The following is a 26,404-nucleotide window of genomic DNA, read 5'->3' on the forward strand; positions in this document are numbered from 1 at the left end:
ATTCAATACTGAAACTGTAGGAATTTTTGATGATAATAAAGAATTTAATATGAAGATGGAAAAACTTACCTTTAACGATTCCCATAAAGGAAACTGGACCAAAGAGAAAGGAATCTGGAGAGAAAGAAGAAAAAAATTCGTTGGGATAATCAGAGTTACCCAGGCATTACTAAACAAATCTCCATTATCTGGAAACTGTACTTTAAAATTTCATATATCTCATAAAGCTATTATTAAACAAACATGTAGGCTAAGCTTAAAAGAGGACTTAACTATAACTGTCGACAGAGTCTACTAACTTTTTCAGTCCAAGGGGACATAAGATAATACTTCAAAGCTCATTGGAAATGAGGAAGTTAGAATACAGAGGGTCTGGCTACTGATATGACAAAATATATACCTCCTATGATAAGCAATGGAAACTCTGGTGGCATCAAGAGTAAGTCTTGGACATTTATAGCAGTCCAAATACAGGCATGTATATATGTAAATATATTTATATGCAATGACAGGGGAATAGACCTATGTACATATATTTATTTATAAAGTATTAAGGTAGCAGATGGACATTGGGCCTCCACTCAGGTATTCCCTCAAAGCAAGAACAATTTGCTCTACTAACATGACACTCTGTGATGCTCACTTTCCCTGACACAATTGCTGAAGCCAAAATGGGTGCATAAGAAAATATGGTGAGGAAAGCTGATGGTGCCCCGCTATCAAAAGATATAGAGCTGGGGTCTTAAAGGCTTGAAGATAAACAAGTGGCCATCTAGCTGAGAAGCAACATGGAAGAAGCACACCGGCCTGTGTGATAATGAATTGTCAATGGGATCAGGTATCAGGCATCGAAGACCCAAAACAAAACAAACAAAAAGCATATCTATGAGAGTGAGGGGGAGGGCAGAGTGGAGACCCAAAGCCCATCCGTAGTCAGTTGGACACCCCCTGTCAGAAGGGGCACAAGGAAGAGAAGAGCCAGTTAGGGTGCAGTATAGCACCAACGATATACACAACCTTCTTGTAGTTCTTTAATGCTTCCTCCTCACCCACTACCATGATCCCATTCTATCTTACAAATCTGACTAGACCAGAGCATGTACACTGGTGCAGATAAGAGCTCGAAACCCAAGGAATCCAGAGCAGATAAACCCCTCAGGACCAGTAAGGGAGCAGCGATCCTGGGAGGGTAAGAGTAGGAGGCGGGAAAGAAGGGAGAGTAAACAATTTTAAAAAGGGGGTAGGGGGTGGGGAATAAGGGGGAACCGATCACAATGATCAATGTACGCCCCACCCGGGGGGCAGACAGCAGAAAAGTGGGTGAAATGAGAAAGCGGTCGGTGTAAGACATTAAAAAAAAAGAATAATTTATAAATTATCAAGGGGACAAGAGGGAGGGAGGGGGGAAAATGAGGAGCTGATGCCAGGGGCTCAAGTAGAAAATGTTTTCAAAAAGATGATGACAACATATGTACACATGTGTTTGACACATGGATATATGTATGGATTGATTGTGATAAGAGCTGTTAAGAGCCCCCAATTTAAAAATAAAAGAGGAGGTCTCAGAAACCCACAGGGACAGTTCCACCTTGTCCTATAAGGTCACTATGAGTCTGCATCAACTTGACGGCAGTAAGCCTGTTTGTCTGTTCTGGAGAGTAAGTAGTGGAGTTTCTACGTGGCACGAATAGTTAAGCACTCGATTACTAGCTAAAAGGTTGGGGGCTGAACCTATTCATAAGTGCTTCAGAAGTCAGGCTTAGCAATTTGCTTCTAAAATGCCTAACTAAGTTCTACTCTGTACACATGCAGCTGCGGGTAGAGAGGGAGAGAGAGAGAAAGGGAGTTAATAAGGTCGGGTGTGGCCCGGGCGGAGTGGGGGAGCAGGAAGACTGGAGAGAAAGAGGTAGGGGTGGGAAGGAGGGAGACAGCGACAGAGGGAGGATGGGTGACAGGGAGGATGAGAGAGAAGGCAGAGGGTGAGTGGGGGCAGAAGAAGGGGAAGAGAGTAGAGGACGGAAGAAAGAAGGGGGAAGGAGGGAAAAGAGAAGAAAGAGCAGAGGATCAATACTGGCAGAGTGTAGGAGCTCTAAATGGACAGAAGAAGTCAGATTACAGGTCCGATTTAGTGCCAGAGAGAAGAGTAAGCCTGTCCTAAGGAAATATGAGTGGTCAGGATAATTACCTTACTTTATAGAACATAACACTAAGCACTGCCATCAAGTGGACTCAGCCTCATAGTGACCATACAGTGCCGAGAACTGCCCCTGTGGGCTCTCAAGGCTGTAAATCTTTGTGGTAGCAAACAGCCTCATTCACCTCGGAACAGCAGGTGGAGTTGAACTGCTGACCTTACAGTTCACTCACTAGGCCACCAGGGCTCTTATTTATATAAATAACCAGTTGTTGTTGTTGAGTCTACTCCAACTAAGTCAACCTCATGTTCCCAATGGCTGTGTTTTTGGAAGTAGAGAAGTAGGCCTTTCTTTCAAAGTACGTCTGAATAGGTAAGAGCTAATGTTACCAGGTATATTTCTCGGGGTAGACACTGTGCTAACAAGTTTATCTCACTGAAGGACCCCTATGTTTATGGGTACTTCCATAATTTTGAAGGAATTAACAAATATTCAACTTTGTATGCATCTAAGACTTCAGATTATTTCTGAAATACTTTAATCAGAAATGTGAAGTTTAGCAAATGTTGACTCTGACTTGACACTGACCTTGATACTGACAGTGGCCACGGAAATGGTCGGCACACCTTCTATTGGGAAAAGGGGTCAAATAGCCTGGACTATGTAAGAAATTTGACATCTTCATAAATAAGCAGCACCCCAGCTTGTATGTCAAAAGTCCTATGAAACGGGTCAAATTAGTCTACTGTCACCACAATGTAAAAGCAGCCAGCACACTCCATTTTGAAACTGAATTGAATTATCAAAACCCAACCACCAACTGTGTAATAGTTTTTAAAAGCTTTTCTAAAATTGTTCAAATTTACAATTATGTGTAGTAAAACGCACCCAAAAGGACTACTGAGTAATGAATGAGATTATGGATGATATGATATTATTCTTTGTACTTCCCTTTCCCAAATGTCAATATATCACATTCTGGACTAATGAATTGTATGGTATGTAAATTATATGCCAATAAAGTTGTTTAACAAAAGTTTAAAAATTATAATAGTTAATGCTAGCTTTATTCATTTCTTGGTTAAAATAACCTATAAAACTGAGCTGCATGTTACCTGCACTTATTTTGTCCTTAATTCTATTTAGATTTTAAATCCTCTAAATGAGCATTTTATGCATGTTCCTCTATGAAAAATTAACCCTGAAGTTTAAAGGAGTAGTTTTAAAATCACATGTTGAAATGACCAGATAATTGCAGTGCGATGATAGGAAGTTCAACTTCACTCACCCTAAAAAAATGATTAGCTGACAGCTGAAAGTACTTAACTGTGCTGTAAAAACTCAGATAATTAAATTTATTTCTGGTTTCTGATAGTGAACTATGCCTCACAAAATAAGCTCCTGCAGTGTGAAAATTTTTCAAATATTTTTCAAGTCAAAATCATACTGCATGCTCATGGTCATTTACAATAGGGGAAAAAAACATGAGAATCTGCTTCACACATGTGAACGAAGTACTGCCAGCAAGTAAGATTCCCCCGTTTCAACAAAGACCGAGAGTACTGGCCCGTCAGAAAGCCAGCTCTTTCCCCATGTCCTGTTTGAGTTACATAACAGTGATGTTTCTTCAAAATGTGCAATGTTATACCCCAAACAGATGTAAGCTGTTATTCAGAAATGTTTTATAGGTGCCGAAAATGAATAGCTGTACTCAGAGGCCTTATATTCTAAAAAACAACACACCCATTTTATTGCACCAAATGTTACAAAATGGCTCACTGTTGTGACCTGTTTAATGCCCCCATTTAAGATGTTTGTTTAACTAAGGTTGTTAAGACCCAGGGCACTAAGAAGTGAGCAGCAGTGAACCCAGCTACCATAAAGAGGCAGATGGATGGGAGGAACAAAACCTGTTAAAACTCTGCATGGATATCAGTAATACACTTAACAATAAACCTATAGAAGAGGGCCTATGAAGATCCGGTGTAAAAGTAGACAAAATAAAACACACGTCTGGCAAATAGAGAAAGGAGTTATTGAACGTTACTAATGAAATAACAATTACATACTTTACCTATCACCAAGTTCTAGACTAGAATTATCCTTGAAGCTAAGCAATGCTTATAACCATGTGCTCTTTTATATGGCTGAACCTGGTGGTCCTTTAATAAACAACAAAGTGATTTGTAATATAACTGGGGGGATATGATTTCTAGGATATTATTCAGCTCTAAATTTCTACTACTATCACTGAAAAAAATACATTAGAAAACATTGTAAGAGAAAAAGACTTGGTGGAGATTACAGTGAACACAATACTACTTTGAGTAAAAGAAGCCGGGGAAAACAGAAGTATGTTTAAAAAGCTGTGAAGTGGTCACCATTGGCAGAGACAACCTTCAGAAAGAGCCCTAAACAGTAAGACAAACCAAACAAAACAAAACCCAGAAACACACACAAATAAGCAAAAAACAGACATTAAAGGAATGGTTTTTGATAAGGCCTTAAATCAAAAGCAGGTTGAAGAATACCAAGTGAGTGGTTGACTAGGCCAAGGATCTGGAGGTGATCCACAGAGCTCCCTTTCCATTGCACGACAACGTCTGCATTCCTGCGCTACACTGAGGGTCCGCCATGAACGTGTCACACAGATAAAACAGAGTCCTCCTCCTCGTAAGTACTCTACCTTCACCTCAAGGCAAGAACACATGCAGTTGAACATCTACAAGCTGCTTGCCACCAAGTGACCACTGCCGTGGAAAAAGTGGGAGAGCAGCATTCAGTGCAGATCCGACAGTAAAGTTATTTTGATTTTTTTACAATGAACCACTACAACGAACTTACAGGTACTGTAAATGAAGAGAAAGAACTTAAAAAAAGAAAAATCATAAAACTTTATTGTGATCTGGGTGGAAACTTACGGAAGTAAATCAGTTTTCCATTCAACACTTCATACACTGGGCTTCATGCTATTGGTTGTACGTATGTAGAAATATCTTTTGTCAAGCCTTTGTAAAATACATATTAGAAATAGCCTTTGCAACCCACTCAACTGATCGCTTTACAGTCTCCTCCTCACACCCGTTATCATTGGTGTTACTATTATTGATGGCCTGTGTGATAATGCTGACCTCTTGCCTCTTCCCAGGGCCTCCATTTACCTTGGGTCATTTTTTACTAAACCTCACCTTATTGTGTGCTGCTTTTCCCCTTGACCTACATTAACGTGTCTACTCCTAGTTAGTGATTTAATCTCTTTCCCCCCTAACCTCTGGGAACCGTCAAATAGTTTCTTTTTATTGTTTGTACACAAAGGGGGATTCAAAATGGTTTTGGGGAAAATGGAATTAAAGAGCATTTTTGCACAAACTTTTAAAAGCCCCTTCACACCCTTATGTTGAGAACTTTCCCTTCTATTCCTATTTTCTCAGGTATTTTTAAAAAATCAGAAATGGGTGTTAACTCTAGCCGCTTGGTTTTTCTGCATCAATTTATATGATTATGTAGTTCTTTCCTTATTTATCTGGTGGGCTGATTGTCTTTCTAACATTTTACCACCCTTGAATAGCTGGTATCAATCTGACTTGGTCATGACATATTTTTTATATGCTTTTGCATTCCATTCCTTACGATTTGGAGAATTTTGACATCTATACTCATGCGGGATACTGGTCTATAATTTTCCTTCTTTTTAAAGTAGGGTCTTTGGTTGGCATTGGTATCAAGGTTATGCTAGCTTCATCAAATGAATTTGGAAGAATTTTCTCTCCTTGATGTTCTGGAAAAGCCTGAGCAGAACTGGGTCAACTCTTCTCTAAATGTTTGGCAGACTTCACCAAAAAGCTTTCTGGGCCAGGCTTTTTTTTTTTAATGAACTGCTCCATTTTTCTCTTGTGTTGTGTCTGTTCAAATGCTCTATCCCCGTTTAGGTTGGTTTAGGTAGGTAAGAGTGTTTCTAAATTTAGCTGCTGCTTCCAGGTTTAGGTTAGTTTAGGGAGGTAGAGTGTTTAGCTGCTGCTCCAGGTTTTCAGAGTTGGGGGCACAGTTCTTCAGACTCCGGTTACTGTCCTTTTCATTTCACTTCCGTCTGTGTGGCCTCATCTATTTCATTTCCTATTCATGTGTTTCCCATCTTCTCCTTTGCTAGATTTGCCAGTGCTCGGTCAATTTCATTGTTTCCAAGACTCAACTTCTAGTTTTGAGTCCATTGTTTTTCTGTTTCATTTTTTCTGTGCTAGCTTTCCTCCTTCTTCTAATGACTACAGGCTTCTTTTGCTGCTCTTCTTTTGAGTTGTTACAGCTTTTGGGTTAAGGTGCTGGTTTTGTTCTTTTTTTGTTAGTGTTTCTAATAGCACTAGAAATTATTTTCCAAGGACTGCTTTTCCTGTGTCCCAAAGGTTTTAGTATGTTGTTTCTGCTTGCATTTTTCCTAGAAATATTTTTCTCATTGGCTTTTTCTGTTACCCTGATAGATTTTAGCAAGGTGTTGGATTGCATGTATTTGACCCCAACCCCTGCTTTGATCTTCCTATTGTTGGTTTCTAATTGTATAGCACTGTGATCTGGGATGTTTTTTAATATTCAGATTTTTAAAAGTTTATGGAGGCTTCTTTTGAAACCTAATATATGATATCTTCTGGAAAATGCTCCGCGTGTGCTGGAAGTGATGATCTCTTGTGTTGTTGGGTAGCTATGTTCTGTATATATATCTATGAGGTGAAGTAGATGATTATGCTCTTTTTCTAACTTTTGGGTTGTTTTTCTGGTTTTGTTGATTGTCCACTTCTTCTTCGAAAGTGGTATATTAAAATCTACCATTATCATTCAGTTGCTGATTTCTCTTTTCAATTATGCTAATTTTTAAAATAATTTGTGACCCTTTCATTGGGCGCTTATTTTTTATATTTATGTCTTCTTGTTCAATTAACTCTTTAGTAACTGTATAATGTCCTTCTTTGTCTCTTATGATGGATTTTGTCATGGGGTCTGTTTATCAGAAATTAATATTGCAATTAGTTTGATTCTCCCTCACGCATCCACTTTTGACTTTTAGCTTAATCTCTTTGTATTTAAGGTGTGCTATGTCCACACAGCAGTACTGATTGGTCGAGTTGTTTTATCCACTGTACTACTCTCTTTCTCTTGACTGGTGCATTCAATCCATTTACACTGTGTTACTGTGGATAGATAAAAGTTCATATTGCTGTCACTCTGCCATGGTTTTGCGTGTTTGCTTGTAGTACTGCTGTTTGTTTCAGATACAAAGGGGTACAAAAAAATGGATTTTTTTTCAAAGCTTCGCATTTAAATTTCTTTACAAAACAATTTCAGAAAGAGCCCTAAGCAGTAAGACAAACCAAACAAAACAAAAACCAGAAACACACACAAATAAGCAAAAACCAGACATTAAAGGAATGGTTTTTGATAAGGCCTTAAATTAGCAGCAGATTGAAGAATACCAAGTGAGTTCAAAGTACTCCATTACATCAACACATTAGTCAAATCTGTGATTCAAATCTTGGAAACATTTTTCAAGCTCATCTTTTTGGATGGCTGACAGCACCTCCTACATTTTTTTCTTTACCTCTTGTACTTCATCAATTCACTGTCCTTTCAGGGCCCTCTGCAATCAAGGAAAGAAAAAGAAGTCGCACAGAGCGAGGTCAAGTAAGTAGGGTGCATGAAGCAAGAGAGGCATATGTTTTTTGCCCAAAACTGGCACACTGAGATGGCTGTGTGAACAGGTGCATCGTTGTGGTGGCAAAACCAGTCCCCCATCTGCCACAAGTCAGGGTTTTTTTGGTTGCACACTGTTACGCAATCTTTTCAGAACCTCTAAATGTAGAAAACTTGATTAACAGACTGACCTGGTGGAACAAACTGCAAAGGCACTATCCTCATCCCATCAAAAAAGCAAATGAGCACTGTCTTGATCTTTGATTTCACTTGACAAGTGTTTTTTGGGTGAGGTGACAATGTCATCTTCCACTGGTTTGGCTAAAGTTTACTTTCAGGATGGTAAGAAAAACATCCCCGAGCACAAATTCTGCAATGACCTTTCTTATTCCAAAATCTTCCATTAAAATTTGCTGAACCGAGCTCCAAGATAGCCCAGATAACTGCAATGATCCGTCGTCACTGGTCTTTGAGCACAAGTGCCTGAATTTTGTCAATATTTTCATCTGTTTCAGGCAGTTGACTGGCATCCAGAATAAGGTTTGTTATCAAGCGACATTTCACTTTTTTTTTTAAGAAAGTATTCACCTTTTGAAAATCAGAAAACCACTGGTACATTGAGTTTTTCCCATAGCACTGTCCTTGTAAACTGTGTGCAACAACACAACAGTTTCTGCAGCGTTTTTCCTAAGCAAGAAACAAAATTTCACAGTCACATGCTGTTCTCTTAAATTGGCCATCACAAAAAACCAAGGTTTTAGTCAAACTGCTTTTACGAAAAAGTTCATTGTGACCAGAAAGAACCTTCCTAGGTGACACCACCCGGTGCACTAACTCAAAGAGTGAGTTGCTCGATGTTCACTGAGTGGGGAAAAACTTGTACTGTGAAAGCTCCTCCTAGCGGAGCTTTTATCTGTTTTGGTTTTTGGTTTTTTTGGATTTTTTGTGGGGGGGTGCACCCTCGTAATTTTCCCTGCTAATTTTATGAATTTTCTTACCACTTCCTGGTTTTTGTATTCACTAAAACATTTTCTTTTTTTATTTTGACGAAAAGATTTATTTTCTTTGCAGTTACCCTATAATTTATTATTTTCTTCCCAAAATTTTAAAAACTGTCCTGAGCCTCGCCTTTCTTGTCTCTTGCTCTTTGATCATCAGACCAGTGTGTGGCTGCCTTGCTTGTTCTGTGCCTCAATTTAGAGGCTACACTACCTGTGGGACGCCTAGCCTGTGGACTGTGTCGCTGTAAGTTGAGGTCCCTTTAAGACCACAGGATTGAAATTTACATATCTGGAGCTAGGGACTGACAGTTGGTGACCTGCCTTATTATTTGCTGCTGTGCTTATATAGCCTAGCTCTCTCTAAAGAAGATCTGGCAGCCCTCAAGACTTGAAGGACTGCTAGTGTCTCACAACTCCCTCACGGGAGTGAGTTGCACTGAGCCATTTGTACTGCTTTATAATTTAACTGTTAACTTTATAATTTCTTGTATTATATATCTATCTATTTGTATATAACAGTTCATTTCTTGTGTTATATATCTATCTTTATAAATAAATACATACACTTATCAGCAATCTGGTTTTATCTCTCTAGAGAACCCTGTCTAACACATATATGAAGGACAACGTTACTATGTATATAATTTTTGGTCAGCAATTTTTTTTCTTCAGTGTTTCAAGTGTGCCATCTTCAGTGAGCGATATTTGTGATCCTGCTAGCCATAGACTCGGTAGCTCCCACCAAATGACCTGTTTCCTGGTGGGTCTGGGTAACAGAATTGGGAAGGTGATAATAAGATTCAGTTGTGAACGTTTACTAATAGGATTCACCATGATTGTCGTCTTAACAGGTATAAAATGAGCCATCTCAGAAGCAAGAAGGGAACCTCACTACCAAGCAAGAGCCAGGAGTGGAGTGTGTCCTCTGGACCCCCAGATACCTGTGCAGTGAACCTCCTTAATCCAAGAGAATTCTTTGCCACCAGAGGAGTGACACAGGAGCAGAACTAGGAGGCAGAGTATGAGACAGAGTGGTAGACTGCTCAGCCCACAGAGAAAGCAACGCTGGGTATTGTGGGGCAGGAGACTGACTCATGGGGCCAGAACTGAGTCCCTCTAGGTTGAGGCTTACTGGAGTGGAGTGCCTTTGCGCATTTGGGGCGGGGGGTGGGGGGGTGGATCTTCATTATCTGGAATTCCGTCACGCATGTTATTCCTTTTAATAATGTTCTACATAATTCCTAGGCTTGCTGTAGTATTGAGATCTTTTCTCTAAGAACATTAATTCTGTTCCATTGATTCAGTTCAAACTCCTTTAGTTTTAATACATTATCTATTTCTAAAATCTTAGAATGAAACTTTCAGATTTGTATTTGCTGATTTTTTTATAGTTTCTAATTTTCCATCTATTTTGTAAGTTTATTCTTGTAGTTTTCTTGAATTCTTTGAGAGCTTTTTCTGTGTTTTCCTTGATCTTTCTTTCAGTCTGCTGAAGTTACCTAAAGAAGATGCCCGATCAGGTAGTTCTAAAGCCATTTCTTCTTCAGGAAGATTGTCTAGCTCTGTATCGTAGTCATTTGTTTGAACTACACCCTTGTTTCTTTATTTGACTGGAGGCTGAATGTATCTCCAAGACATTGTGGTGGTGTTGCTTTTATTGCTTGATTGATTTTATATTGATGGTGATTTTAAAACAAAGTTTTGTTGTTTTTGTTGAACTTTCTTTGTTCCATCATTTCTGGTGGCACCTCATTGCTTCCCAAATCTGCCTATTGATTTTAGAAAACTGAACAGCATTTGATCCATGTTCTCAAGCATTTAAGCACTGGTTCAGTCTAGAAAAAAATCCACTTAATTCTTTAATGGTAAAATTTTTGGACAATTTCTTTCCTGCTTCCTAATCCATTTTGTCAAACTCATCTTCAATTTTTTTTCCAGCAACTTCCACATCAGTACTTTTTCCTTCTTTAATTATACATGTTATGGGAGTCAAATCTGCATTTGCAGCAATGAAAGTAGCCCTTGGTGGCTTTAAAGTACTCACAATAATCTTCTTGCTGTTCCTTTATGTTTTCAAAAAGGATGCATGCTTTCATTTGAATCATTAGTACACTTATGAATCCTGGATTTGATCTTTTTTCTTCCTTACTATGTTGTATTTGTTAAAAAAAACAAACGTGAATCCTGTGAAGGAAATTTTATAATTTTATTTAATAATCATCCATTAGTTTTCATCCACATTGACCACCTATAGATTTTTGAAAGTGGTGACAGGCACATAGGTAACCAGTGTATATAGTTTGGTGAAACGTCATCTTTTCTGGACAACCATACATGTATGCAGTATGGGACACTCCTGATTCCGTTGACCCAGGGAGCTATGTTGAGCTTGGTATCAATTTGTACATGTGGTGCTTCCATCTCTGTGGCAAACTTCCAATGTCTTGAAGCCCATGCCTTGGATGCTGTGTTGTCTGGGTTGACTAGATAATCAAATTCATATACACTTGTGTGTGTAAGAGAGAACTTTATATCAAAGAGTAATTGTACATTAAGAAAACATCCCAGCCCAGGCCAGATCAAGTCCATAAGTCTGATATTAACCCATATGTCTGATACCAATCTATAAATTCCTCTTCATACTCTCACGTAACACATACAACGATTCAATGCAGGAAGATCACAGGCCAGTGGGTGGAAAGTCTTGTGAGTCCAGTGGTGGGAAAAGCATGTCAGCGTTGGCAGGGGTCTCTACGTGGCTCCTCCAGCTCAGGGCACTAGCTGGAATGTCTCCCACGGAGTGTGTCTGTGTCCCACCTCCAGTGAGCTATTCATCTCCTTAACACCTCCAAATGAGGTCATCAAACAGCGACCTGATTGACAGCCTAGACTCCACCCCTCCACTCTAAAATCTCCAACTGACAACATATTATGTAAGTACCACAGATGCACTTGTGAATGTTGATAGTATACTCACTAGTAATTTTGTTTTAGCAGAACAACCTTTTTTCTCACTGCCCTTTCTTGTAGGAGCAATAGTGTTAGGACCAGGTTGGAAAGCAAGCTGAATTTGGTCTTTATTCAAATCATCAACAGTTTCTCCACCTCATGGATTGGTTTCTCCTTTGTTAAAATTGTCAACTGTATGTAACTCACACCTCTTAAGTATTTCCAAAATCCTATTCCTGATCTTGACTGCCAACACTGTAGAATAAGATAGTCTTTCTTTATGTGCTATTTTACTGAATTTCCTTCCATTACCAGAAGCCTTAAGGATCTCACTTTTACATCCATATCTTCAGCCTTTCTCATTATCTTTTTTGGATTAGGACTTTCAACAGTGTGTCTTCTTTTGCTAGACATATTGTTGGAGGTTTAAGCAGAACAGAGTTAGAGAACTCGGATATCTCAACTTTAAATTAACAATAGGTGTTTCTGATGATATAAAACATTGAGGAATATTACCTTATAGATGAGGCTGTCTACTACCATAAAAATTTACAGTCTTAGAAATCCAAAGAAGCAGTTCTACACTTGATTCTGAACCAACTCTGTGAAAATAGGTTTCCTTTTTTGTTATGAGCCTAGTCTACAATAAGTTTAGTATCTGTATTGTAACAATGAAGTTGGAGTTGTGAAAAGGATCGGACACATGCTTTGTTCAATTGTCATATGTTGTCAGAGTGAGTGAAACTTTGCCCTACTTTCTACTCTTATCCAATAATGACTCCGACACCATCATCATTCTAGACCAGGGCATAGCTTTCACACAGCAGTGCTTTCCAAGTAAATCATACAATTAAATATTTACAAGTAAAGATGAAACTGGAAATATCAGCATATTATGTACTGTAACACTGTATGTCGTATATATTACTAACAATAGGATATATAAAAACAAAGGGATGGTCGTAGGCATAGATTGTCAAAAATTGAAGACTATGTGTACCTGGTTGACTAATCATTATATCCCAGCATCTTATAAAAGAGAGCTCAATAAACAATACACACATGAACAGAGGAATGGCAAGGAGATGAAAGAAGAGAAGGTAAGGATTAAGGCCATTGGTAAAATAAGAGAGAAGCCAGGTCTTCTGGCTCATAGTTCACTGAATGCTTTCGTCATTCATTACCTATTGACTTAAAATATCTGTTAGCACCACGTCTTAAGAGATGAATAATACAGTGAGACTGGTGAATATTAATTATATATAAAAGGGATAAAATACAAAAATACATTGCATTCATTTTATTTTTTAGTCAGTCGAGGAACAGAGCAGGTAAATTTATATCCCAAGAAATCCAGTTTTGGAAGTCCACTCCATAAATGCTTCCTCAATTAATCCTTTTGAAAAAAATGTGTTATGTTTCGGGAGCAAGTTTACACAGCAAATTGGGCTCCTATCTAACAATTTCTATGCAAATTGTTCTGTGACTTGGTTTACACACAATGTGTCAGCATTCTCATTATTTCCATCCGATTTGTTCTACTTCTATTAACCTAGCCCCAATGCCTATCCTTGACATCACATCCTCACTTTTGGATGACTCAGATAGTTGATTGTGTCAAGGAGCACATTACTCATGGGTGATAGTATTTTTATCAGCCAGTCTACTTGGCTGGAAAGTCATTTCCAGGAATAGCATCAGTTCTGAGGTCAAAGAGGATCTTAGGGCAATAGCATCAGGGATTCCTACTCTCGATTATTTCAGTATTGCTGGTCTTTTTCAGAAACTTCATTTTGTTCTACATTTATTCCCATCCTGTCTTGGACCTTCTACTGAAACCTTGGATAAAACAATTGGTATTGGTAGCTGAACACCACCTAGTACTACGGGTTTCTGGTTTATGTGTAGGCTACTATTCTAACTCTTACTTCTGAAGATTAAAAGAGCAATGAAGGCCAGGAGTTGAAATTAACCAATGAAACACTACTTTGTACATTTGGAGAAAACCCATGCTTTCAACAGAATAATTTCAGATGGCATTTACAATACTGAAAAAAAGAAAATTATAAATTGCCCCAAGACACTGCCCCAATGCAAAGGTTATATTTTCCATAAATCTTACACTGAATTAGATCTTATAAAATATTTTGTGAGGACTCTATTATAGGCAATCAATGCCTGTAATTATAATAGTAATTCAGACATATCAGCCTATTAGAAGAAATATGAAATTAACTATGGGATTTGATACAGACTTAAAAATATGGTGTGGAAAGTAATAAATAAATGGAAGAGCAAAAAATTAAACCAGATTGTATCACTTAATTTTGCTGCAGTAATAAAATTACCCTCAAGTATCAGTGGCTTACAATGAACTTTTATCTCCAATTATGGCACATGGCTGTGGCTTTTGCCCCATTAGTCTTCTTCTCCCAAGAGCTGATCCGAAGGAGCAGACCAGGGCTGGGCACAGCCGTTCGAAAGGCAGAGGCAAAAGCAACAGGACTGGTAGAAACACGCTATGCCGCTTAAAACTTTTGCAGAACCATCACACAGTCACTACTCACACTGTCACTTCCACGCACATTGCATTGGCTCAAAAAGTCATAACTCCAAGCTTGGCTCCAGGACAGGGAAATACACACTCCACCTACAGCAGCGGTTCTCAACCTGTGGGTCGTGACCCTTTGGGGGTCGAACAACTCTTTCACAAGGGTCACCCGAGTCATAACAGTGAATTTCAAAATTACAGTTATAAAATAGCAACAAAAATAATTTTGTGATTGGGTGGTCACCACAACGAGGAGCTGTATGAAAGGGCCATGGGAGTAGGAAGGTTTAGAACCACTGACCAACAGGAAGGCACTGCAATCATATGGCAATAGGCAGGGGCATAGAACCAATCCTCTTACAGGGAAAGGAGCAAATATAATCTACCCCACAAGTCTTCCAACTTTTCTGTTGAATACGTTTGTCCCACTTGCCAGTTCGACCTAGGCAAAAGCATGCATTCACAGGTGTTAAGGGAATAGAAAAATGAAAACTCCAGACCCAAAAGGGATTCCAGGAAGACCATTGGTGACATGATATGTGAACTCATTTCCCTCTGATGACACGTTTAATCTTTCGCTGAGTTAGGCCATCAACCTCAGACCTGCAGACAGCTAAATGCAAGGAAGGGCTTCAGCTCTTTGGAGTGCAGATGAAACAACTGGGGTGTACACTTCTTTAGTATTTTCTAGGAGCTCGGCAAGAGTGTGGAGATCAAGTTCTTGGATTCTGGAACAAGGACTTTAAATTAATGTTTCTAGGGGAAACCTGGCTCCTGGATATCTGGGCAGACATGAGAGACAGAAGGGGTCCTGCATCACTGGAGACCAAGACCAGAATGAGCTGACAAAGAAAATATATTAGCACATAAGGATGCTGAATATGCGGAAAGATACAGGAAGGTAACAATCATGACAAAAGGAGTAAACTTAAAAACCAAATAGGGTCGTATGACCAGACAGGTAATCTTCTGTGTCATAAAGATGATACAAAAACTTAAGGAGACTTAACTTTAACAGAAAAAAGACTTCCTGCATCTAGAAACATATTTCCCCAAACAAACCATATAGTAGATTAACTGAAGGAAAGAATGGGTCATGGTTAAGATCCAAATTTGTGGTCTGGAAGATCAAATGGAAAAAAGTAGCTCAAAGCAACAAAGTAGAAACGATGACAAAAAAGATAAGAGACTTGGAGAACAGATCTAATGAGAGGAACAGCAATTCCAGCAATAGAAAGATGAGCAGATAAAAGAGGCAATAATGAAACAGGTAACAGGAGAAAATTTGCTTGAACTGAAAAAAAAATACTTCAGTCTGCAGACTGAAAAGAGCTGACTTTATCCCAGATACAAATTTACCATATTCTGGTAAATTCCTGGCATCCATAAGAAAATATTTTTCATACTTGTAGATAGTCACCACCACTACCATTGTGTCAACTCTAACTCATAGTGGGCCCTATAAGCAGGGTAGAACTGCCACATAGGGTTTTCCAAGACTGTAAATAACCTCATCATTTCCGAGTGGCTACTCGGTTCAAACTGAGGATCTTGTGGTTAGAAGTCCATTGGGTAAGCCACTATGCCACCAGGGATCCTGGTTTGTTTTTTTTCTCGATTTCTTTTCATTTTGTTTTGTTTTTTTTATCATTTTACTAGGGGCTCATACAACTCTTATCACAATCCATACATACATCAATTGTGTAAAGCACATTTGTACATTCATTGCCCTCATCATTCTCAAAACATTTGCTCTCTGCTTAAGCCCCGGGCATCAGGTCCTCTTTTTTTCCCCTCCCTTCCCGCTCCCCCCTTCCTCATGAGCCCTTGATAATTTATAAATTATTATTTTGTCATATCTTGTCATGTCCGACGTCTCCCTTCACCCACTTTTCTGTTGTCCGTCCCCCAAGGAGGAGGTCACATGTAGATCCTTGTAATCAATTCCCCCTTTCCACCCCACGTTCCCTCCACCCTCCCAGTATCGCCACTCTCACCACTGGTCCTGAAGGGATTATCTGTCCTGGATTCCCTGGGTTTCCAGTTCCTATCTGTACCAGCGTACACTCTCTGGTCTAGCCAGACTTGCAAAGTAGAATTCGGATCATGATAGTGGGGGGCGGAGGAAGCATTTAGGAACTAGAGGAAAGTTGTATTTTTCATCGTTGCTACATCACACCCTGTCTGGTTCGTCTCCTCCCTGAGACCCTTCTGCAAGGGGATCTCCAGTGGCCTACAAATAGGCTTTGGGTCTCCACTCTGCACTCCCCGCCTCATCCGCTATGGTAAGATTTTTTTCTTTTGTAGTTAATAAGTATGCTATTTATATGGATGGGGGAGTGGGGCTGGGCTAGTATCAGACACACCACACATTCCATCTGCATCATTGGAAAGTGGAAGAGTCAGAGGAGGAAAAAGAAAGGCAACCCCCAAATCCTGCACTGGTCACAGTCTGATTTACCTATAAGGGGGAAAAGATGTGTATGGAGACCATAAAGATTCAGGAAATGAACCCCCTATATGTCTTATAGGAAAAAACTAATTCCTTTTAAAAACAAATACGTTAGAATGGAGACTCTCTGGGGAAGGATCTAAATGAAGGGCTGTTGGTAGGTGCCACCAGTTCCTCACGACTGCTATGTGTGAGCCCACTGTTACAGCCATTGTGTCACTCAACATGCCTACGTGTCACTGCGTCCATCACAGAAGCTCTCCGGATTGGCTTGGCTGAGGAATCGAGGGCTTGCCCGGATGTGCCACTGGGCCGGCTGGGGGTCATGTGTGCAACCACAGGACAGGCTTTCCTCTGTGGAAGTGCCCCTCCTTTCACTGTGTAGCTTATGAGTTTTCAGACCTGAGCAAGATATATGGAATGGTGTAGTAAAGGATTCCTGTCCACTCCCTTTTCAATCGCTAATTCCAGCCTTTGACACCAGTTCCTTGCTTGCTTGATTTTCTGGTAAAGTTTGTTTCTTCTATATTACAAAGTACCTGCTTTCAGAAGATGACAGCCCAAGGGTTTCACCTCATTCAAAGGAGAAGCTTTTAAAGATGTTTCATGAAAGTCCTTAACATCATCCCCTTTAGCTCAAAGAAGCTACAGAAGAAGACATCTCCATCCTTTCTCCATTTTAAGAATAAAAAGAACCAAAAATTAAGAAGTGATTGAATCCCTTAGGCCAATATCCCTTCTTTCTATCTCTCTCTGCTTGCTAAGTTACTCTGCTACCCGCTCTTTTATTATCTTAATCTCCATCTTGCCCATTCTGATCATTCTGAGCAACCTAGTCAAGTTCCTTCTGCAAAGACAAACCCTTCACAGCCAGGTCTCAGAGGATGTGCAGTCCCTACTAACTAATCTGGGACATTAGAATCTCTGGAAAAGAACACATTACCTGACCTATCAGGATAACAGACGTAGGTGCCCCAAATCATGGAGCTCATGGTACTTTGGTCACAAAGTCCCATGCACTGCTGCTTGCCAGCACGGAGAATAAAGTACCATTCTGATTCTCTCACAGTCAGGGTCCTCTTTACTTCAATTAGCTGGTAGAGCAGGCGAAAGACCCACAGGTCGGGCAACAACAAATACAAAGACAAAGGAGATACACTGGGGACACAGTGATAAAAAAAATCATGTAAACATCTTTGTGGCATTTGTGCCTATAAACTCAAATTATTTCATATTTCATTATAATGCTTTACCTTATGTCGGGGAAGACCAGCCACTAAAAACTATCACGGGTTCATAGGCACAACTGTATGGTGATAATATATAAAGATTATAGTAAGTCATGGAAGATAAGAGAGATAGGAGGGTAAAATAAAGGAGTCAGACACATTTCATAGTAGCATGCTCACCTCAGCCCCTCCTGGTGGTTGGTCCACATGGCGGTGCAGGAGTAAGAGGGAGGAGAGAGAGATTTATTTCTAACCAAAGGTTATATATCTTTGGGGGTGTGCAAGCCCCAATTACAGGTAATGACATATGTCAAGGGAAGGGGTTGTACCATAGCCAATACAGCAATGGGAGGGGACGACCTAGGGATGAACATGCTATAGGAAGAGGAAGGTTTAGGGGTACACATGTGACAAGATGGGTGGATCCTAGATTCATGGTGGCAGCCTAACTTTGGTTGTCACTGAGCTGTTTGACCTGTCTTATTCTGAGCTCTCCAGGGAAAGCAACCCACTGTCCTTAACAGCAGGGAGTGAGCCCCACCTAAGTTGAACCAGACAGTAGTCTGATTGCTCTGAATGGCTGATGCCTTCAGGGAGATAACTTGACAATCATTACCATTAGTTGCAAGCAGTGCCCTAGGTCTGACATGTATTTGGGGGGAGACAACCTGGGGGAAAGTCTTTTTATATCCCACAATCTTAGGCTGCCTTTGGAAATTTTCTGATTGCTTCCTTTACTTAATCATTTCTTCTAGTGCTTTAGCTACTCTACAATCAAGAGGGATTTTCAGAGTCTCTCCTGAAAGAGACTGCCTTAGTTTTTTTCAGTGATCTTTTGCTTTCCTTATATACGATGTTACATGCCACAATTTGTTTGGTCTGTTATTAAGCATTCAATGTGTCAAACTTGATTTTGCAACAGTCTCTAAATTCAGGTGAGAGACATTCAAGGCTGTACGTTAGCTGTCATGAATCATTTTCATTTCTTCATCTTCAACCTAAACTTAATCTGAGCAATGATGATCTTTTCCATAGTTAGCCTCTGAGCTTGTTTTGGTTGATGATATTGAGCTACTCGATCATGAAAGCAGCAGGCGAGATCAAACGACACATTGCACTGGTTAAAAGTGCTGTAAAGCAAGGATGTTACTTGGAGACTAAAATGTGCCTGACCCAAGCCGTGATATTTTCAACTGCTTCCTATGCGTGTGAAAGTCGGACACTGAGTACGGAAGACTGACGAAGAATCGATGCATGTGATTGTGGTGCTGGCCAAGACCACTGAAAGTACCATTTGCTGACAAAAGAACAAACACATCCGTCCTGGAAGAAGTATAACTAGAATGTTCTTTAGAGGAAAGGATACATACTTTGGACATGTTGTTAGAGAGACCAGTCCCTGGAGAACATCATGCTTGGCAAAGTAGTGGGACCGTGAAAAAGAGGAAGACCTTCCCCCAAATAGATTCACCTAGAGCAGTGGCTCTCAACCTTCCGAATGCTGTGACCCTTTAATACAGTTCCTCATGTTGTGGTGACACCCCCGCAACCATAAAATTATTTTCATTGGTACTTCATAACTGTAATTTTGCTACTGCTATGAATCGGGCAACCCCTGTGAAAGGGTCGTTTGACCCCACAAAGGGGTTGCAACCCATAGGATGAGAACCTATGAACTTTGAGAATGGAGCAGAACCAGGCAACGTTTCATTATCTTGTACCTAAGGGTCATTCTGAGTTGGAAGTGACTTGATGGTACTCAACAATAACAATAATATATCTTTCTATAAATATAGTCAATTTGATTGCTATTTATTCCATCTGGCGAGGATCGTGTGTATAGTTGCTGTTGGTGTTGTTGAAAAAAGTTATTTGCAATGAGTAAGTCTTGAAAAATTCAGTCATGTAATCTCCAAGTCCATTTCTAACTCCAAGGTCATGTTTTCCAACTATGGACCCTTCCTGTTTGTTTCCACAATAGCTGGCATTTATCAGCGGGTTTTATTGACATATTTTAGCAATTTCAGACTGAGGAAGCTGACAGAATTCTTCAATTTCTTCATAACTAGCTCTAGAGGTAGGTGCATACATCTGAATAATAGTTGTATTAACTGGACTTTTTTGTAGGTATATAGGTATTATCCCATCATATTTCAAGAAAGATCTTAAAATGTTTTTTATGATGAATATGATGCCATTCCTCTTGAAATTGTTATTCCCAGCAATTTAAACCATGACTGTCAGATTGAAAACAGCTTATAATAGTCTATTCAGCTCACTAATGCTGAGGATATTGATCTTTATTTTGTTAATCATTTAAAAAAAATCATTTTATTAGGGGCTCATACAACTCTTATCAAAATCCATACATATATCAAATGTGTAGAGCACATTTGTACATTCATTGCCTTCATCATTCTCAAAACATTTGCTCTCTCCACTTAAGCCCCTGGCATTAGCTCCTCAAAAAAAATGAGGATATCAATCTTTATGCTTTTCATTTCAATTTTTGTGACTTCCAATTTTTCTAGATCCCTACTTCATACATTTCATGTTATGATTCACTTTATATCATGCCACATCAGCAAATGAAGTCCCTGAGAACTTTGCTCCATCCATGTCCTTGAGGTCCACTCTACTCTGAGGAGGCAGCTCTTACCATTCATATTTTGAGTCTGTTCTGGCCTGAGGGGCTCATCTTCTGCACTGTATCAGACAATGTTAGGTGGCTGTTCATAAGGGTTTTAGTGGTTAATTTTTGATAAGTGGATGCTTCTCCCTCCTTCCTAGCTTGTTCTTGCTTTTGAAAGTCTGCTGAAACCTGTTCACCATGGGTTACCTGCTGGTGTTTGAAATACCACTGGAAAACATCACAGCAATCAGTATGCAAGCCAATACAGTACAACTGACAAATAAGGGAGGACCCTCTAGAGTAAAGAGAAATTGCAGACAGGTTATTTAAAAAATATTTTGAATTAGACAGAAGCTTTGATTGCTACAATTCTTATTGGCATAGCCAGTATTATAAAAATTTGCAAACAGCATAGATTATTCTAATAAATTACTTTGTGAAAAGTCCATTCACATCCTCTGCTCATTTTTTGATTTGGCTGTTTGCCTTTCTGTTAACTGTATATGCTCTTTAGATATTCACTATATATACACTTTATATACCCTTATCTAGTATACTGTTGTTTTTGTTGTTAGGTTCTATCAGGTAGAGTCTGACTTAATAGTCCATATGCCTCCCACCTCTGGCAGCCATCAAACTGTGTGTGTGTGTGTGTGTGTGTGTGTGCACGCGTGCGCGCACAATGTATATCCATCCATCCATACACATATGTATATATACATACATATACATATATATTAGAATGAAAACCTTTCTTAATCGTTTTATATAAAAGTGGTCTCATACAATATTTGTTCTTTCATGAATGGCAAACTTTACTCAGCATGTCTTCCAAATCCATCCTTGCCATGAGGTGTTTCAGTTTCAGCATTATTCTTCAGTGACATGTAGTATTCCATTGTGCTGTGTGCCAAAGTTTATTTATACATCTTTCCCGTTGGATTTCCATTATTTAGATTATTCATTGTATTGGGGCCCCTCAAGTGAGTCTTTATATTTTCATTAATAAGATCTATAGTTCTAGAATTTACATTTAGATCTTTAATCCATCTTGAGTTAGTTTTTATATATGGAGTGAAGTTTGGGTCCTATTTCATTCTTCTGCAAATAAACATTCAACTTTGCCGACAACATTTGTTGAAGAAAATATCTTTTCCTCGGTTAATGTTTTTTAGTTTGTGTTAGTCTGGGTTGACTAGAGAAACAAATTCAAAGACACTCGTGCATATAAGAAAGAGCTTTATATAAAAAAAGCAATTGCACATTAAGAAAACATCCCTAGGACGTGATCAAGGGCAATGTAGCCAAGAGGAATTACTGAAACCCAAATGAAGGCTGAACATGTAGTGGTGAGAGTCTGTTGCTGGGACCAAACCCCCATGTCAACAGGCACCATGACCAAGACTTAATATTAAATCCACTGACTAGGGTGGAGAAATGGCAGTCGTCGATGGGTTAAAAGAATTGGTACAGTAAACTTACAACAACAAACAAGGAGCTGTGAGGCATGCAAAACATGCAGCATGTGCGTTATCTGTGTAAAAAAGCAGGAGGTGGCCAACTCAGACATTCTCTCAGCACCCTGTGCTTTTCCTCTGTATACTCATTACATCCTTATTAATTTTTTCCCCTACTGGACAGTGAGCTAGGCAAAAGCAAAAGGTGGGGACTAAAGCTACCTTGCTAACTGATGGCTCTCCATATGCAGTATTGTGAACATGTGAAAAACTGAGTATGTGTTTGTAAATGAATCAACAAGCTAAGCACCCAGTCTTCTATTCACTCATCCATCCATAGATACACAACACTTCTGAGGTGGAAATGAGTTCTGATGCACAAGCAGAACAGGTGCTCACCACCTCACGTTAGATTTTGTTTCTAATATTAACTTGGATGATCTTATCTTTTCTGTGGAATAGAGACTTGTAATTCTACATAAAAGTGAAGAAAGAAAGCAATGATATCAGCTCAAAATCTCCATGCCTTTCTCTTCAACTAAGGTTTATGATAGCTGAGTAAATTATGCAACAATAAAGTTTGAGAACCACTAAACTAAGAACTAAAAAAGACTGAAAGAATATGGAGATCTTTGATCATTTGAACTATTGTGGCTTTTATAACCTACTGCTGTGAAGGTGACTCCCACACGAGGTGACCCTAGGACAGAGGAGGACTGCTCCACAGGGTTTCCAAGGCTGTAAATCTTTACTGGAGCAAACTGCCATGGCTTTCTCCTTCAAAGAAGCTGGTAGGTTTGAACTGTTGACCTTTTGTATAACAACCAGTATTTAGTCACTGTGTCACCAGGGTTCCCACTGTGCCTTTAAATGCTCTCACATTTCAAGATGAAAGGGGGGTAGAAGAGTATTTTAAAGTGGCTTGTCTGTGAAGATTATTTCACTGTGCTATTATTAAACCTTTTTAATAATCAACGTTTTAAAACATAAGTCTCTTAACCCTTAGTATGTACTCATAGATTTATGTACTTGTTGTAATTCAATTATTTCCTGTAAGTGGAAATGATCTATCATAAAACCTGGAGCATGGTAGGTACTGTATTTGAATCTAGAAGTTATATCCTAGTATACATGCCATATTGTTCTTTGAAAAGCTGTATAGAGCACTTAGCTCACAGCTTCTTATCTCCTTGCATTGGAATATCTTATTAACAGTTCCATTAAAGAGCCATGACAGTCATGTCTTCAGATATCTCCTAGTGGAGTTCCATTTTCCATAGAACTAGGCTCTATGGGCCTGTGGGTAAATTAAAAGACCACATAATGTTACTCTTTTTGTAATGAGACTGTTCATCATAAACCAGCGCAATTGAAAATGGAAGAGAGCAGGCAAAGTTTGTATTCATGGTCAGAAATCAGGGCACACCCACCACAGCATCTTTATTTGGGCCTGCTGTGTGTAAGGAGATTGTGAAGCAATCACAGGAGAATCTGCTTCTTCTCACTATTTCTACCATTTTGCCTGTTATAAAGTATATAGTCATTTCCAGCCTATCATTCTAAAACAGAGAAAAATGGTAAGTGTCCACAAAGAATCTCCTAATGCAATCAGAGGTAAAAGCATTCAAGTTCCTGAACAAAATGAAGAGCTGAGCATTGATCCCCCTGGTGGTATTATACTACTTATGAACATCTAAGTACACGTAGTATCATTGCTGACACCAGATGAATCTTGGCAGAATGATGTTTACTTGTGTTTTAGCAACTATGCAAAGGCATTTGACTCTGCAGTTCATAACAAACTATTAATAGACTTGAGAAGAATGGGAATTCCAAAACACTTCATTGTGCTCATGTGGAACCTGTACATAGACCACGAGGCAGTCATTCAAATAAAACAAAGACTATTTCATGAGTTAAAAATCAAGAAAGGTGTATGTCAGTGTTGTATCTTTTCAGCATATTTAATAGAAGTCCTGAGCAAATAATCCAAGAAGCCTGCCAGACCATATGAAGAAAACAGCATTAGGACTAGAAGAAGGCTTATTGACAATCTGTGATATGCAGATGGCATAACCTTGCCTGCTGAAGGTGAGGAGGACTTGAAGTAGTTACTGATGAAGGATTGCAGCCTGAGTGTGGACAATCAGTGCTCATGGAAACTGCAGTCAAGAAATCAAATGACTTACTGCATTGGGTATATCTGCTTCACAAGACCTCTGTAAAGTATTGAAAAGAAAGGATATCACTTTGAGGGCTAATATGTGACCAAGTCATGGTATTTTAAATCACCTCATATGCAAGTGAAAGTTGGACAATGAATTAGGAAGACAAAAAAAGAATTAATATGTTTGAATTATGGTGTTGGCTAAGAAAATAACACGTACTATGGAACACCAGAACAGCAAACAAATCTGTCTTATAAGAAGTATAGTCAGAATGCTCCTTAGAAATGACAATGGCAAGACTTTGGCTAACATATTTTCCACCTGTTACCAGTTCCTGGAAATGCCATCATGCTTGGTACTGTATAAGAGTAATGAAAGAGAGATCATGGCACGAGCTGCAACAATGGGCTAAACATAACTGTGAGGATGGCCCAGGACTAGGACGTGTTTTGTTCTCTTGTACATAAAGTCACAATTAGCTGAAACTGACTAGACAGCACTTAACAACAATGTGAAAATAAAGTGCTTGTAGCCTAGCAAGGGAGTTGGGTGATTTGCTCATTATGCAAATAAAGCACATACACCCTCATGGAGGTGGGGCTCTGCAAATAAGGTATAAAGAATCCTAACAAGGAAGTTGGTCAGTTTTGCTATATTGGTAGGTGGAAAGAAAAGTCCTCATTACTATTAAGAAAAGAGCCTTTCGACTTAGGGTCCCTGCACCAAGAACCACAAAGACCGAGGACAGAGAGGCGTGAGGAGAAGAGAGAACAGATTCCTGAGAGACTGAGATGGCAAGCTGCAGCAGCTGAGAATCTGGAGACCTGTGGGCTACCGCACAAGGAGCTTCCTGACCTATATAGCAAGGTGACTACAGTGGGTATGCAGACACTGTGAACTAGAGTCAACAGCCTCCAGGCAGAAGGCTTCCTGATGAAATGGAGAGATAAACTTGCCAAGCCACAGAGTAAAAGAGGTGAGTATCACTGGTTAGGGGCCTTCCTGAAGAAGTGGAGTGGGGTGCCCTTGGTATTATCAGCAGAGCTGAAGGGCAATGATTGAACAGGGCAGAGGTCAGGCCTGAACAGGACCACAGACAGATTTTCGTGGGACAAAGGAAGCCCTGAACAGATGAGATAAACTGAATGAGCTGTCCTAGACTGAAGATGGGAGAGTTTGTCTACATGCTTCTTGATCCTGGTCCCAAGTTGTAACCTGTTGATCCTGAACCTAGGTTGTAATATGCTACCCCTTAATAATCCATATAATTATAAGAACAGTGGGGTGGGTTCTAATCCCAACTACTTGAAACCCACCCCCCCACCCCTGAGAACAGTGGTTCTCAACCTTCCTAACTTGTGACCTTTTCATACAGTTCTGCATGTTGTGGTGACCCCCCAACCATAAAATTATTTTTGATGCTACTTCATAACTGTAATGTTTCTACTTTTATGAATCAGGCGACCCCCATGAAAGGGTCATTCGACCCCCCAAAGGGGTCGCAACGCATAGGTTGAGAACCTCAGAGGACACTCAAGCTACAGCTCAGGGAAAGGGATACATCTGATCAGAGCACACAGAAGCAAAAGAGGGAAGGAGAGAGAGTGGAATACATCCTGGCCCACCAAACCTCAAGAACAATATTCCTGCTCAGAGCAGCCAATGGACAGAGAGATACAACGTGCCTCACTGACCCATTGCGCTATGGGACAACACTGGAAACACTGGGAATTGTTCCCGATCTGATCCCACCACACTCGTCAAAACACTAAGGGTGTGCAACAGAGCAGCAAGGGGAGCAAACCAATGAAGTCCCTGGGGAATACCAAAAATAGACTTTGGGGCCAGGGCATGGCACCACATCAGACTCTAATGGAAAACACATCTAACAGTCAACAAACAGACTTGGAATTTTTTATAGGTTTTTTGCTGTTGTTGTTGTTGTGTGTTTTTTGTTTTCTTTTGTTATTTTGTTTTGCTTCATCTTATTTTTGTACTTATCATTGTCTCTGCATGTATATCTAGATAAGATAGGCAGGATGAAAAATCTGGAGGAGGCCTGTCTGGATAGGACAGGCAAGATGAACAATCTGGAGGAGAAAACAACGGGACTGACAGTTCCGGGGGGACATGGGAGAGGGGGAGGTGGGGGGA

The 26,404-nt window shown here is 39.7% G+C and overlaps 1 protein-coding gene across 2 annotated transcripts in view; it reads right to left on the bottom strand.

Annotated features, from left to right (window-relative positions):
- SLC25A26 (solute carrier family 25 member 26) overlaps positions 1-26,404 on the bottom strand; it is a 153,282-nt gene that overhangs the window by 35,280 nt on the left and 91,598 nt on the right. For both annotated transcript variants that reach the window (XM_004702417.2, XM_045289852.1), the window contains exon 6: positions 70-114. In XM_004702417.2, coding sequence (XP_004702474.1) covers positions 70-114 — 45 coding nt within the window. The remainder of the gene's footprint in view (positions 1-69; positions 115-26,404) is intronic.

Source organism: Echinops telfairi, unplaced genomic scaffold (genome assembly GCF_000313985.2).
Source record: "Echinops telfairi isolate 266 unplaced genomic scaffold, ASM31398v2 ScPeMD7_31;HRSCAF=116, whole genome shotgun sequence".
NCBI lineage: Eukaryota > Metazoa > Chordata > Mammalia > Afrosoricida > Tenrecidae > Echinops > Echinops telfairi.